Below are 14,568 nucleotides of genomic sequence, written 5' to 3'. Positions count from 1 at the left end.
CATGAGACCTACTAAAACTGGCTAAAAAGGGGACATAAGTTGCTGAGGCACAGTCCTACCCCCGCCAGTATAAAAATTAATATTGAAATCTATGAAGGGCAAAGTGCCATTACGGGGGCGGGGCTTCCTCAGAAAGCCAGTACACTGCTCAGCGCCATTTTCTCTCCTTGCAGACTGCAGAGAAGAACGCTGGTCTTCCTCCACTTCTGAACCAAGTATCAGGGTGCAAAACAGGGGAGGCACAGTGAAATTTGGTGCTATGTTGTGTATTTAACATTATAAAAGCGCTACTGTTCTGTGGGCATTTTGTGTTACACAGAAATCTTATCACTGGCTCACTGGCGCTGGGTTGTGAACTGGCAAATCCTATCTGTGTCCTTCTGACAGATTTTACTGTGGGTCTGTCCCCTATAAGTCCCGGAGTGTCTGTGGTGTGGTTGTGCACGTGTGTGACATGTCTGAGGCAGGGAGCTCTTCCCCTGAGGGAGCCATTTTAGGGACACAGAGTTGTAATGTGGTGGCATTGCCGACACACCATGAGCCTGAATGGGTGAAAGAATTACGTGATAGTGTGAATCATATCAGTAAGAGATTGGATAAGTCTGAGTCTCATGCAGAAAATTGGAGAAAATCAGTGGAAGATGTGATTTTTCATGGTTCTGCCTTATCATCCACAGGGGATCCCTCTGGGTCACATAAGAGGCAATTTGCACAAATAGTACAAACTGATACCGACGCGGACTCTGGTTCCTGTGTCGACACTAGTGATTCCAGGGGAATAGATCCTAAGTTGGCAAGAAGCATTCAATACATGATTGTTGCTATAAAGGAGGTTTTGGAAGTTACGGAAGCCCCTCCTGTACCTCAGGAGAAGGCTTATTTTTGTAAGGAAAAGAAATTAAATGTAACTTTCCCTCCTTCTCACGAACTAAATACTCTCTTTGAAGGAGTTTGGGCAAACCATGAAAAGAAGTTTCAGATTCCCAAAAGAATTCAGCTTGCTTATCCTTTCCCGGCAGAGGACAGGAAAAGGTGGGAGTCACCGCCCGTTTTAGACAGTGCCCTGTCACGATTAACTAAAAAGGTGATTCTCCCTGCACCTGGGACGGCTTCACTGAAAGAGCCGGCAGACCGCAAGTTGGAGACTACGTTAAAATCTATTTATGTGGCCAATGGTACGCTACTCAGGCCCACCATTGCTTGTGCGTGGGTGAGTAGTGCTATTGAAAAATGGTCAGATAACTTGTCATCTGATATTGACACGATAGATAGAGACAAGATTCTCCTAACGTTAGGTCATATCAAAGACGCTGCTGCATACATGCTAGAAGCCATGAAAGATATTGGGCTGTTGGGTTCAAAATCCACTACCATGGCAGTCTCAGCTAGGAGGGCGTTGTGAATTCGCCAATGGAATGCTGACGCAGATTCCAAAAGAAATATGGAGGCTCTCCCGTACAAAGGTGAGTGCTTGTTTGGAGATGGGCTGGATGCTTTAGTCTCTGCGACTACCGCAGGTAAGTCGACATTCCTGCCTTATGCTCCTGCGCCGGCGAAAAAGACACATCACTCTCAGATGCAGTCCTTTCGGCCCAACAGATACAAAAAGGGTAAAGGTTCCCCTTTCTTTGCAGGTAGAGGGAGGGGAAGCGGAAAGAAGTCCGCAGCGTCTCCAGGATCACAGGAGCAGAAATCAACACCTGCTTCTGCCAAATCTGCAGCATGACGCCTGGGCTCCCTTGCAGGAGTCCGCTCGGGTGGGAGCACGTCTGAAACTTTTTAGTCAGCTCTGGGTTCAGTCGGACCTGGACCCATGGGTCTTGCAAATAGTGTCCCATGGATACAAACTGGAGTTTTAAGACGTCCCCCCATGCCGATTTTTCAAATCGACCTTGCCAGCTTCTCTTCCGGACAGAGAAGTAGTAACAGCTGCAATTCAAAAGTTATGTCAGGATCAAGTCATTGTCCTGGTTCCCGTGTCACAACAGGGAGAAGGGTTTTATTCAAGCCTCTTTGTAGTTCCGAAGCCGGACGGCTCGGTCAGACCAATTTTAAACCTGAAATCTCTGAATCTTTACATGAAAAGATTCAAGTTCAAGATGGAATCTCTGAGAGCAGTGATTTCCAGTCTGGAGGAAGGGGACTTCACGGTGTCAGTAGATATAAAGGATGCTTACTTACATATTCCCGTTTATCCCCCTCATCAAGCTTATCTGAGATTCTCAGTACAGGATTGCCATTACCAGTTCCAGACGTTGCCTTTCGGACTCTCCACGGCACCAAGGGTATTCACCAAAGTGATGGCAGAGATGAATGTCCTCTTTCGACGACAAGGAGTCATCATAATTCCTTACCTGGGCGATCTCCTGATAAAAGCGAGATCCAGGGAACGGTTGGTGCAGAACATTGCACTCTCCCTGTCAGTACTCCAACAATACGGTTGGATCCTGAATTTTCCAAATTCGCAGTTGGAACCGACGACAAGATTGTCCTTTCTGGGGATGATACTGGACACAGAAGTACAGAGGGTTTTTCTTCCAGTGGAAAAGGCTCTAGAAATCCAGAGAATGGTCAAGCAAATTTTGAAACCAACAAGAGTGTCGATCCATCAATGCATTCGGTTGTTGGGAAAGATGGTAGCGGCCTACGAGGCCACACAGTTTGGCCAATTCCATGCCACAGTGTTCCAGTGGGACCTGTTGGACAAGTGGTCCGGATCCCACCTACACATGCACCGGAAGAGAATCCTGTCCTCCAAAGCCAGGATTTCGCTCCTGTGGTGGCTACACAGTTCTCACCTATTAGAAGATGCAAGTCTCCGAGGCTGGAGAGCAGTCACACAGGAAAAAAGCTTCCAGGGAAAATGGTCAAGCCAGGAAACCTGTCTTCACATAAACGTTCTGGAATTGAGAGCCATTTATAACGGCCTTCTACAAGCGGTGCATCTTCTTCAAGATCAACCCGTGCAGATCCAGTCGGACAATGTAACAGCAGTCGCGTACATAAACCGTCAAGGCGGAATGAAAAGCAGAGAGCAGCAATGGCAGAGGTGTCAAAGATCCTCCTCTGGGCAGAAAGACATGCAAGAGCTCTGTCAGCAATTTTCATTCCGGGAGTGGACAACTGGGAAGCAGACTTCCTCAGCAGACACGATCTCCATCCAGGAGACTGGGGCCTCCACCAAGAAGTCTTCGCAGAGGTGACAAGTCTTTGGGGAGTTCCTCATATAGACATGATGGCATCTCGTCTCAACAAGAATCTTCAGAGATATTGTTCCAGGTCGAGAGACCCTCAAGCAATGGCAGTGGATGCACTGGTGACCCAGTGGGTGTTTCGGTCGGTATATGTCTTCCCTCCACTTCCACTGATACCAAAAGTTCTCAAAATAATACGAAGAAAAAGGGTTCGAGCAATCCTCATTGCCCCAGACTGGCCAAGGAGGGCTTGGTATCCAGATCTTCAAGAGTTACTCATAGAAGATCCTCGGGCTCTTCCTCCTTGCGAGGACCTGCTGCTGCAGGGGCCGTGCGTGTATCAAGACATACCGCGGCTAGGTTTGACGGCATGGCTGTTGAGCGCCGGTTCCTAGCCCGAAAGGGTATTCCAAAAGAAGTTATTCCCACACTTATTCAGGCCAGGAAAGGAGTAACGTCTAAGCATTACCACCGTATTTGGAGAAAATATGTGTCTTGGGTGGTCATTCCGAGTCGTTCGCTCATTGCCGTTTTTCGCAACGGAGCGATTAGGTGGAAAGCGCGCATGCACTAAGTTATTTATCACAAAACTTTCTTAGATGTACACAAGCTCGAGCGACGTTTTTTCATCGCTCGAGTGATCGTAGTGTGATTGACAGGAAGTGGGTGTTTCTGGGCGGAAACTGGACGTTTTCAGGGAGTGTTCTAAAAAATGCAGGCGTGCCAGGTAAAAACGCAGGAGTGGCTGGAGAAACGGGGGAGTGGCTGGTCGAACGCAGGGCATGTTTGTGACATCAAACCAGGAACTAAATGGACTGAGGTCTGGAGCTACTCAGAAACTGTAGCAAATTATTTAGTAGCAGTTCTGCTAATCTTTCGTTCGCTATTCTGCTAAGCTAAGATACACTCCCAGGGGGCGGCGGCCTAGCGTGTGCAATGCTGCTAAAAGCAGCTAACGAGCAAACAACTCTGAATGAGGGCCTTGGTGTGAATCCAAGAAGGCTCCTACGGAAGAGTTTCACTTGGGACGTTTTCTCCATTTTCTACAGGCAGGTGTGGATGCGGGCCTACGATTGGGTTCAGTCAAGTTCCAGATTTCGGCCTTATCAGTTTTCTTTCAAAAACAATTGTCCTCCCTTCCAGAAGTTTAGATGTTCGTGAAAGGGGTGCTGCACATTCAACCTCCATTTGTGCCTTCGGTGGCACCATGGGACCTTATTGTGTTGTTGCAGTTCCTTCAATCAGATTGGTTTGAACCTCTACAGGAGATAGAATTGAAGTTTCTCACTTGGAAAGTGGTCATGCTATTGGCCTTGGCATCCGCAAGGCGGGTGTCTGAGTTGGGGGCCTTGTCTCACAAGAGCCCTTACCTGATCTTCCATGAAGATAGGGCAGAGTTGAGAACTCGCCAACAATTCCTTCCAAAGGTGGTTTCGTCTTTTCATATAAACCAACCTATTGTGGTGCCAGTGGCTACTGACACCTTCACTGCGTCAAAGTCTCTTGATGTGGTTAGAGCTTTGAAAAATTATGTCGCAAGAACAACTCGGATACGGAAAACAGAGGCTCTGTTTGTTCTGTATGCTCCCAACAAGATTGGGTGTCCTGCTTCTAAGCAGACCATTGCGCGCTGGATCAGAGGGACGATTCAGCACACTCATTCCACGGCAGGATTGCGGATACCGAAGTCGGTAAATGCCCATTCTACTAGAAAGTTGAGCTCATCCTGGGCGGCTGCCCGGGGGGTCTCGGCGTTACAACTTTGCCGAGCTGCTACTTGGTCAGGGGCAAACACGTTTGCAAAGTTTTACAAGTTTGACACCTTGGCCGATGAGGACCTCAAGTTTGGTCAATCAGTGCTGCAGGGTCATCCGCACTCTCCCGCCCGTACTGGAGCTTTGGTATAACCCCGTGTTACTGAAGTGGACCCCAGCATCCTCTAGGACGTATGAGAAAACAGGATTTTAATACCTACAGGTAAATCATTTTCTCCTAGTCCGTAGAGGATTCTGGGCACCCGACCCAGTGCGTACTTTACCTGCAGTGGTTAGTTTTGTAGTTACACAAGTGTTGTGTTACAATTATTTTCAGCATGTTGCTGCAATTGTTCATGCCCGTTGGCATGGGTTATGTTGAATGCCATGTTGTGCGGCATGGTTGATGTGTGAGCTGGTGTGAGTCTCACCGTTAAATTAGAAGTAAATCCTTTCCTCGAAATGTCCGTCTCTCTGGGCACAGTTCCTATACTGAGGTCTGGAGGAGGGGCATAGAGGGAGGAGCCAGTTCACACCCTTGAAAAGTCTTAAAGTGCCCATGGCTCCTGCGGAACCGTCTATACCCCATGGTACTGAAGTGGAGCCCAGCATCCTCTACGGACTAGGAGAAAAGGATTTACCGGTAGGTATTAAAATCCTGTTTTCTCCACATCTTAGTTATATGCTAGATTATTACTGCATAAGGCTGCTCTAGACATAATTTCTGTTATGGATACTTATGTGTTTTTTGTATGTTTTTCGGGGTCATTCCGAGTTGTTCGCTCGTTGCCGATTTTCGCAACGGAGCGATTAAGGCGAAAATGCGCATGGTACGCAGTGCGCATGCGCTAAGTATTTTAGCACAAAACTTAGTAGATTTACTCACGTCCGAATGAAGAATTTCCATCGTTAAAGTGATCGGAGTGTGATTGACAGGAAGTGGGTGTTTCTGGGCGGAAACTGACCGTTTTCTGGGAGTGTGCGGAAAAACGCAGGCATGCCACGATAAAACGCGGGAGTGTCTGGAGAAACGAGGGAGTGGCTGGCCGAACGCAGGGCGTGTTTGTGACGTCAAACCAGGAACTAAACAGGCTGAGCTGATCGCAGTGTAGGAGTAAGTCTCGAGCTACTCCGAAACTGCTAAGAATTTTCTATTCGCAATTCTGCTAATCTTTCATTCGCAATTCTGCTAAGCTAAGAAACACTCCCAGGGGGCGGCGGCCTAGTGTGTGCAATGCAGCTAAAATCTGCTAGCGAGCGAACAACTCGGAATGACCCCCTTTATTAAAAGTTTGGTTCAAGTTGTCATTCCTTCAGCTTGTATATACACTGCTCAAAAAAAATAAAGGGAACACTTAAACAACACAATGTAACTCCAAGTCAATCACACTTCTGTGAAATCAAACTGACCACTTAGGAAGCAACACTGATTAACAATCAATTTCACATGCTGTTGTGCAAATGGTATAGACAACAGGTGGAAATTATAGGCAATTAGCAAGACACCCCCAATAAAGGAGTTGTTCTGCAGGTGGTTACCACAGACCACTTCTCAGCTCCTATGCTTTCTGGCTGATGTTTTGGTCACTTTTGAAAGCTGGCGGTGCTTTCACTCTAGTGGTAGCATGAGACGGAGTCTACAACTCACACAAGTGGCTCAGGTAGCGAGCTGTAGCAAGAGGGTTTGCTGTGTCTGTCAGCGTAGTGTCCAGAGCATGGAGGCACTACCAGGTGACAGGCCAGTACATCAGGAGACGTGGAGGAGGCCATAGGAGAGCAACAACCCAGCAGCAGGACCGCTACCTCCGCCTTTGTGCAAGGAGGAACAGGAGGAGCACTGCCAGAGCCCTGCAAAATGACCTCCAGCAAGCCACAAATGTGCATGTGTCTACTCAAACGATCAGAAACAGACTCCATGAGGGTGGTGTGAGGGCCCGACGTCCACAGGTGGGGGTTGTGCTTACAGCCCAACACCGTGCAGGACGTTTGGCATTTGCCAGAGAATACCAAGATTGGCAAATTTGCCACTGGCACCCTGTGCTCTTCACAGATGAAAGCAGGTTCTCACTGAGCACATGTGACAGAGTCTGGAGACGCCAAGGAGTACGTTCTGCTGCCTGCAACATCCTCCAGCATGACCGGTTTGGCAGTGGGTCAGTAATGGTGTGGGGTGGCATTTTTTGGGGGGGCCGCACAGCCCTCCATGTGCTCGCCAGAGGTAGCCTGACTGCCATAAATTACCGAGATGAGATCCTCAGACCCCTTGTGAGACCATATGCTGGTGCGGTTGGCCCTGGGTTCCTCCTAATGCAAGACAATGCTAGACATCATGTGGCTGGAGAGTGTCAGCAGTTTCTGCAAGACAAAGGCATTGATGCTATGGACTTGCCCGCCCATTCCCCAGACCTGAATCCAATTGAGCACATCTGGGACATCATGTCTCGCTCCATCCACCAATGCCACATTGCACCACAGGCTGTCCAGGAGTTGGCGGATGCTTTAGTCCAGGTCTGGGAGGAGATCCCTCAGGAGACCATCCGCCACCTCATCAGGAGCATGCCCAGGCGTTGTAGGGAGGTCGTACAGGCACGTGGAGGCCACACACACTACTGAGCCTCATTTTGAATTGTTTTAAGGACATTACATCAAAGTTGGATCAGCCTGTAGTGTGTTTTTCCACTTTAATTTTGAGTGTGACTCCAAATCCAGACCTCCATGGGTTAATAAATTTGATTTCCATTGATAATTTTTGTGTGATTTTGTTGTCAGCACATTCAACTATGTAAAGAACAAAGTATTTAATAAGAATATTTCATTCAGATCCAGGATGTGTTATTTTAGTGTTCCGTTTATTTTTTTGAGCAGTGTATAATGTAATATTAGCTCCTCACATTGTGTATTGTTCAGAGTAACTACCCATTTCTCAAGCTGGGGCTGTTGCATTTGCTGTAGAGAGGCAGATGGTTGTAAGCGCCAAACAAGTGTTTGGTTTTATCTACTGATTCAGCAGCTGACTGGTGGCAGGAGGTGACAGCTCTGTTTTTAAATCAAGGCAAAAATATTCTCAACCCCATCAAGTAATTGAGGATGTATTTGTTGCAGAAATTTCACCCAAATTTATGACCCGGACTATGGAAACTGTTACATCTTCAACTGGGGCCAGGAAGGTCAGGAGCTGATGGAGTCTGCAAATCCAGGAGCTGATTTTGGTAAGCGAGTGCTTCTGATCTAAACGAATTTGCATGCATCAAATAGATTAGTTCTAGAACAAAAGCTATATCATAAGATTGTTATTAATCTAACTGAGAGGCTGGCATTAGGGCCGTAACTAGGTGTGCGCGGAGTGTGCCGCCACCACACAGCGCTGCAGGGTAGGGGATACTATTGGCAGCACTTGTCAATTATCAGTTTTAATTACTTTCACTTGCAGCTTCCCCTTTTTGAAGCCCAGAATCTCCTGCCCGCCCCTGTCTCCTACCCCCACCCACTCTGTCGCTAATACCTATACAGCATTCATGGACTTGACTTTATAACTCTTTGTTGTTCAGTAGCACTGTCCTTTTATTACATTTCGGGATGCTGACGTACCTGGTATTCGAACCTGTTGCCTGTGGCATTACAGTCAGAAGCTCTATTCATTGAATGATCTGTCCTTGCATAGAAAGCTAGTGAATTCCGAGCTGGAGAGTTCTAACTATTTGAAGCTTACTTTGCACTTTGTGAAGGGGTGATCAGCGTTGCGGCTGGGCAGATCTATATAGTGTGTGGCTGCAACGGATTTGATGTTTGGCTGCACACTGCATGGATCTGCTCAATTATGGTGCTGGTCATTTTTTATGGGGTACAGGTAGCTTTAAGTGGCTTGGTATGTGGGGTGTTGTGGCTGAATGGCGTCAAGCTCTCAGGTTACAGTAAGTGCATGAATGTGGTATAAAGAGGATTTGTGTCCAAATCCATTTTCTTGCGGTACTCTATATTAATTTGCAAAGTTTATTATAATAATTTGGACTGTAATTATTCTTAGTGTATAGAGTGTGCAAAGTTAGTTCTTTTTGGGCCTTATTCAAATGACATCAACTGCATTCTCCTGTCTCAGGGGCAAGTGTGCATCCGCTGCAAACGCCTCTATCTGATTGACAGGCAGAGGCGTTGTGGTGGCGGCCACTCTTTGTTGTGAGGGCGGGGCATTGGAAACGGGAGCGGGTTAGGGGTGGTTGCGTAATTGAAAATGGCCTTGGCCCAACTGCCTTCGTAACCAGGCTGCGGAGGCACGGGGGCTTCACTAATACCTCTTTTCCGTTTGCTAGCACGGGTCGCAGCCGAGAGCCTGACATGGCTGCGACCCGTGCTAGGGCCCCCTTCTACACTGAACTCACCAACCCGGCATATTGCCGGGTCGGTGACTCTGCTGCTGAAGCGGCAGGGGCGGTGTTGGGAGATCACATGATCTCCCAGCACCGCCCTTCCATACACTGTGAACGGGAGCCGTGTCGCATCGACGCGGCTTCCGTTTACACTACACAGCTTACCAGGTTGAACACGTGTTCAACCTGGCAAGCTACCCGGGTAGGATTCCCGGATCACTTGATCCGGGAATTTGCAGGGGGGGCCGTTTTCACTAGAAAAAAACACGGGTAAATGCGCGCCCCCGGCGAGCTAGTGGAAAAGGGGTGTTATTTAGCGATGTGGTCGCAATTGAAGAAACTGATATCGGTTAAGGGAAAACCCTATGGTTAAAATATGTGGGGTCTAGTTGAACAGTTAGGGACGCACAACAAAAATGAGGGGTAGTGTTCTCGATGTTTGGTGACATCTTAGGGTAATTAATAATCTAGGACAGCTCCATATAGCGCCAATGTAGTGGAATTCTCCATCTTTCCCCTTGAGTTATAAGGGACGCACTTTGCAGACTTTTGATAAGATCTGCAATCCCTAGGTCTTTGTTTTATGCAGATCCCCAGATAAGGCATGCTCTGGCACCACAAAATAAACACTGAGCACAGCTCGTCCAGGAAACACCTTATATTCTCTAATGTCAAGCAAATGTATTTCTGATTTGTCCTCCTGTCTGTTAGGTAATTCTGATATAGTTGATACGAGACCCTTTAAGCCAGACTTAGAGGCTGATGTTATCCCCATGTGGTTTGATGACTGGGATACGATGCTGAGGTGCTCTGATAACACTCCTTTGAAATTTCAGGAGATGCACGTATTTATTCTACATAGGGTGCCACCTTGTAAGAATAGCAGAATTTGCTGGCAGCCATGTTTTTTGTTGCCCAACATGTGGGGCTGACCCAAGTCCATTCAGGCATCTATTGTGGCTGTGTCCTATGGTCCGGCGCATTGGTATCCCGATGATTGATCTACACTGTCTAGTTAGTCAATCAATAGGTCAACACCATTTGGTCGGCTTGCAATAGGTCAACAGGTACCAAAGGTTGACAGGTTCAAAAGGTCACCATGACAGTGGTCGACACACAAATGGTCAACACATTTTCTCTAACTTCCTAGTGGATGCTGGGGACTCCGTAAGGACCATGGGGAATAGACGGGCTCCGCAGGAGACTGGGCACTCTAAAGAAAGATCTAGTACTACCTGGTGTGCACTGGCTCCTTCCTCTATGCCCCTCCTCCAGACCTCAGTTAGAATCTGTGCCTGGCCAGTGCTGGGTGCTTTTAGTGAGCTCTCCTGAGCTTGCTAATAAGAAAGTATTTTAGTTAGGTTTTTTATTTTCAGAGAGCTTCTGCTGGCAACAGACTCTCTGCTACGAGGGACTGAGGGGAGAGAAGCAAACCTACTAACTGCGGCTAGGTTGCGCTTCTTAGGCTACTGGACACCATTAGCTCGAGGGTTCGAACACAGAATCTTAACCTTGGTCGTCCGTTCCCGGAGCCGCGCCGCCGTCCCCCTCGCAGAGCCAGAAGACAGAAGCCGGCGGAAGCAAGAAGACATCGAAATCGGCGGCAGAAGACTCCTGTCTTCACATGAGGTAGCGCACAGCACTGCAGCTGTGCACCATTGCGCCCACACTACCCACACACTCCGGTGCAGGGGGGGGGGGGGGGCGCCCTGGGCTGCAATTAGGATACCTCTTGGCAAAAAGACACATATATACAGCTGAGCACTGTATATATGTACGAGCCCCTGCCATTTTATTTACACAGACCCGGGACAGAAGCCCGCCGCTGAGGTGGCGGGGCCTTCTTCCTCAGCACTAACCGGCGCCATTTTCTCTCCACAGCTCCGCTGAGAGGAAGCTCCCTAGGCTTTCCCCTGCAGTATCAAGGTAGAAAAAGGGTAAAAAGAGAGGGGGGGGGCACATAAATTTAGGCGCAAATTATCATAAACAGCAGCTACTGGGTAAACACTAAGTTACTGTGTAATCCCTGGGTTATATAGCGCTGGGGTGTGTGCTGGCATACTCTCTCTCTGTCTCCCCAAAAGGCCTTGTGGGGTCCTGTCCTCAATTAGAGCATTCCCTGTGTGTGTGCGGTGTGTCGGTACGTTTGTGTCGACATGTTTGATGAGGCCGGTTATGTGGAGGCAGAACAAGTGCCGACGGCGCCGACACCTGATTGGATGGATATGTGGAAGGTGTTAAATGATAACGTAAGCTCCTTGCATAAAAGGTTGGATAATCAGTCAGGGTCTCAACCCATGTCTGATTCTACAGCTCAGGGGCCGTCAGGGTCTCAAAAGCGCCCACTATCCCAGTTGGTTGACACAGATGTCGACGTGGATTCTGACTCCAGTGTCGATGACGATGATGCAAAGTTGCAGCCTAAAATGACTAAAGCCATCCGATACATGATTATAGCAATGAAGGATGTATTGCACATATCTGAGGAAAACCCTGGTTTTATATGTTTGGGGAGAAAAAGCAAGAAGTGACTTTTCCCCCTTCACATGAATTAAATGAGTTATATGAAAAAGCGTGGGATTCCCCTGATAGGAAAGTACTGGTTTCCAAAAGATTACTTATGGCGTATCCTTTCCCGCCAACGGATAGGTTACGCTGGGAATCCTCCCCTAGGGTAGACAAAGCGTTGACACGCTTATCTAAGAAGGTGGCCCTGCCGTCACAGGATACGGCCGCCCTAAAGGATCCTGCGGATAGGAAGCAGGAAGGTATCATGAAGTCTGTTTATACACATTCTGGTACTCTTCTGAGGCCAGCAATTGCTTCGGCCTGGATGTGTAGTGCTGTAGCAGCATGGACAGATACTCTGTCTGAGGAGATAGATACCCTGGACAGTGAGACTATTTTACTGACCCTAGGGCATATCAAAGACGCTGTCCTATATATGCGGGATGCCCAGAGGGACATTTGCCTGCTGGGCTCTAGAATAAACGCAATGTCGATTTCTGCCAGAAGGGTCCTATGGACTCGGCAATGGACAGGTGATGCCGACTCTAAAAAACACATGGAGGTGTTACCTTATAAGGGTGAGGAATTGTTTGGGGACGGTCTCTCGGACCTAGTTTGCACAGCTACGGCTGGGAAGTCAAATTTTTTGCCATATATTCCCTCACAGCCAAAGAAAGCACCGTATTACCAAATGCAGTCCTTTCGTTCACAAAAAAGCAAGAAAGTCAGAGGTGCATCCTTTCTTGCCAGAGGCAGGGGTAGAGGAAAAAAACTGCACCGTGCAGCTAGTTCCCAGGAACAAAAGTCCTCCCCGGCTTCCACTAAATCCACCGCATGACGCTGGGGCTCCACAGCCGGAGCCAGGAGCGGTGGGGGCGCGTCTCCGAAATTTCAGCCACCAGTGGGTTCGCTCACGGGTGGATCCTTGGGCTATACAAATTGTATCTCAGGGATACAAGCTGGAATTCGAGGTGACGCCCCCTCACCGTTACCTAAAATCGGCCTTGCCAGCTTCCCCCATGGAAAGGGAGGTAGTGTTGGCAGCAATTCACAAGCTATATCTCCAGCAGGTGGTAGTGAAGGTTCCCTTCCTTCAACAGGGAAGGGGTTACTATTCCACTATGTTGTGGTACCGAAACCGGACGGTTCGGTCAGACCCATTTTGAATTTAAAATCCCTGAACATTTATCTGAAGAAATTCAAGTTCAAGATCGAATCGCTCAGAGCGGTCATTGCAAGCCTGGAGGAAGGGGATTTTATGGTGTCTCTGGACATCAAGGATGCGTACTTGCATGTCCCCATTTATCCACCTCATCAGGAGTACCTCAGGTTTGTGGTACAGGACTGTCATTACCAATTCCAGACGTTGCCGTTTGGCCTGTCCACGGCACCGAGAATATTTACCAAGGTGATGGCGGAAATGATGGTGCTCCTTCTGAACCAAGGGGTTACAATTATCCCATACTTGGACGATCTCCTCATAAAGGCGAGGTACAGGGAGCGGTTGCTGATCAGCGTAGCACACTCTCAGGAAGTGTTGCGACAGCACGGCTGGATTCTGAATATTCCAAAGTCGCAGCTGATTCCTACGACGCGTCTGCCCTTCCTGGGCATGATTCTGGACACAAGCCAGAAAAAGGTGTTTCTCCCGGAGGAAAAGGCTCAGGAGCTCGTGACTCTGGTCAGAGACCTCCTAAAACCAAAACAGGTATCGGTGCATCACTGCACGCGAGTCCTGGGAAAGATGGTGGCGTCATACGAAGCCATTCCCTTCGGCAGGTTCCATGCGAGGATCTTTCAGTGGGATCTGTTGGACAAGTGGTCCGGATCGCATCTTCAGATGCATCGGCTGATCACCCTGTCCCCCAGGGCCAGGGTGTCTCTTCTGTGGTGGCTGCAAAGTGCTCACCTCCTCGAGGGCCGCAGGTTCGGCATACAGGACTGGGTCCTGGTGACCACGGATGCAAGCCTCCGAGGATGGGGGGCAGTCACTCAGGGAAGAAACTTCCAGGGGCTGTGGTCAAGTCAGGAGACTTGTCTGCACATCAATATCCTGGAACTAAGGGCCGTATACAACGCCCTGAGTCAAGCGGAGCCTCTGCTTCGAAACCAACCAGTGCTGATTCTGTCAGACAACATCACTGCAGTGGCCCATGTTAACCGCCAGGGCGGCACAAGAAGCAGGGTGGCAATGGCAGAAGCCACCAGGATTCTTCGTTGGGCGGAGAATCACGTACTAGCACTGTCAGCAGTGTTCATTCCGGGAGTGGACAACTGGGAAGCAGACTTCCTCAGCAGGCACGACCTCCACCCGGGAGAGTGGGGACTTCATCAAGAAGTCTTCAAGCAGATTGCAAATCGATGGGAACTGCCACAGGTGGACATGATGGCGTCCCGTCTCAACAAAAAGCTAAAAAGGTATTGCGCCAGGTCAAGAGACCCTCAGGCGATAGCTGTGGACGCACTTGTAACACCGTGGGTGTTCCAGTCGGTCTATGTGTTTCCTCCTCTTCCTCTCATACCGAAGGTGCTGAGAATTGTGAGAAAAAGAGGAGTGAGAACAATACTCATTGTTCCGGATTGGCCAAGAAGGACTTGGTACCCGGAATTGCAAGAAATGCTCACAGAGGACCCATGGCCTCTGCCTCTCAGACAGGACCTGTTGCAACAAGGGCCCTGTCTGTTCCAAGACTTACCGCGGCTGCATTTGATGGCATGGCGGTTGAACGCCGGATCCTAGCGGAAAAA

At 48.7% G+C, this 14,568-nt stretch overlaps 1 protein-coding gene across 1 annotated transcript in view; it reads left to right on the top strand.

Moving 5' to 3' along the window:
• Window positions 1-14,568, top strand: part of SCNN1B (sodium channel epithelial 1 subunit beta) — a 125,665-nt gene that overhangs the window by 46,832 nt on the left and 64,265 nt on the right. The window contains exon 5 of the mRNA XM_063934653.1: window positions 8,051-8,157. Within this exon, the coding sequence (XP_063790723.1) occupies window positions 8,051-8,157 (107 nt within the window). The remainder of the gene's footprint in view (window positions 1-8,050; window positions 8,158-14,568) is intronic.

Source organism: Pseudophryne corroboree, chromosome 7 (assembly GCF_028390025.1).
Source record: "Pseudophryne corroboree isolate aPseCor3 chromosome 7, aPseCor3.hap2, whole genome shotgun sequence".
NCBI classification, from domain to species: Eukaryota; Metazoa; Chordata; class Amphibia; order Anura; family Myobatrachidae; genus Pseudophryne; species Pseudophryne corroboree.
The sequence above is the reverse complement of the archived record's forward strand: the minus strand, read 5'-3'. Positions and strand labels throughout refer to the sequence as shown.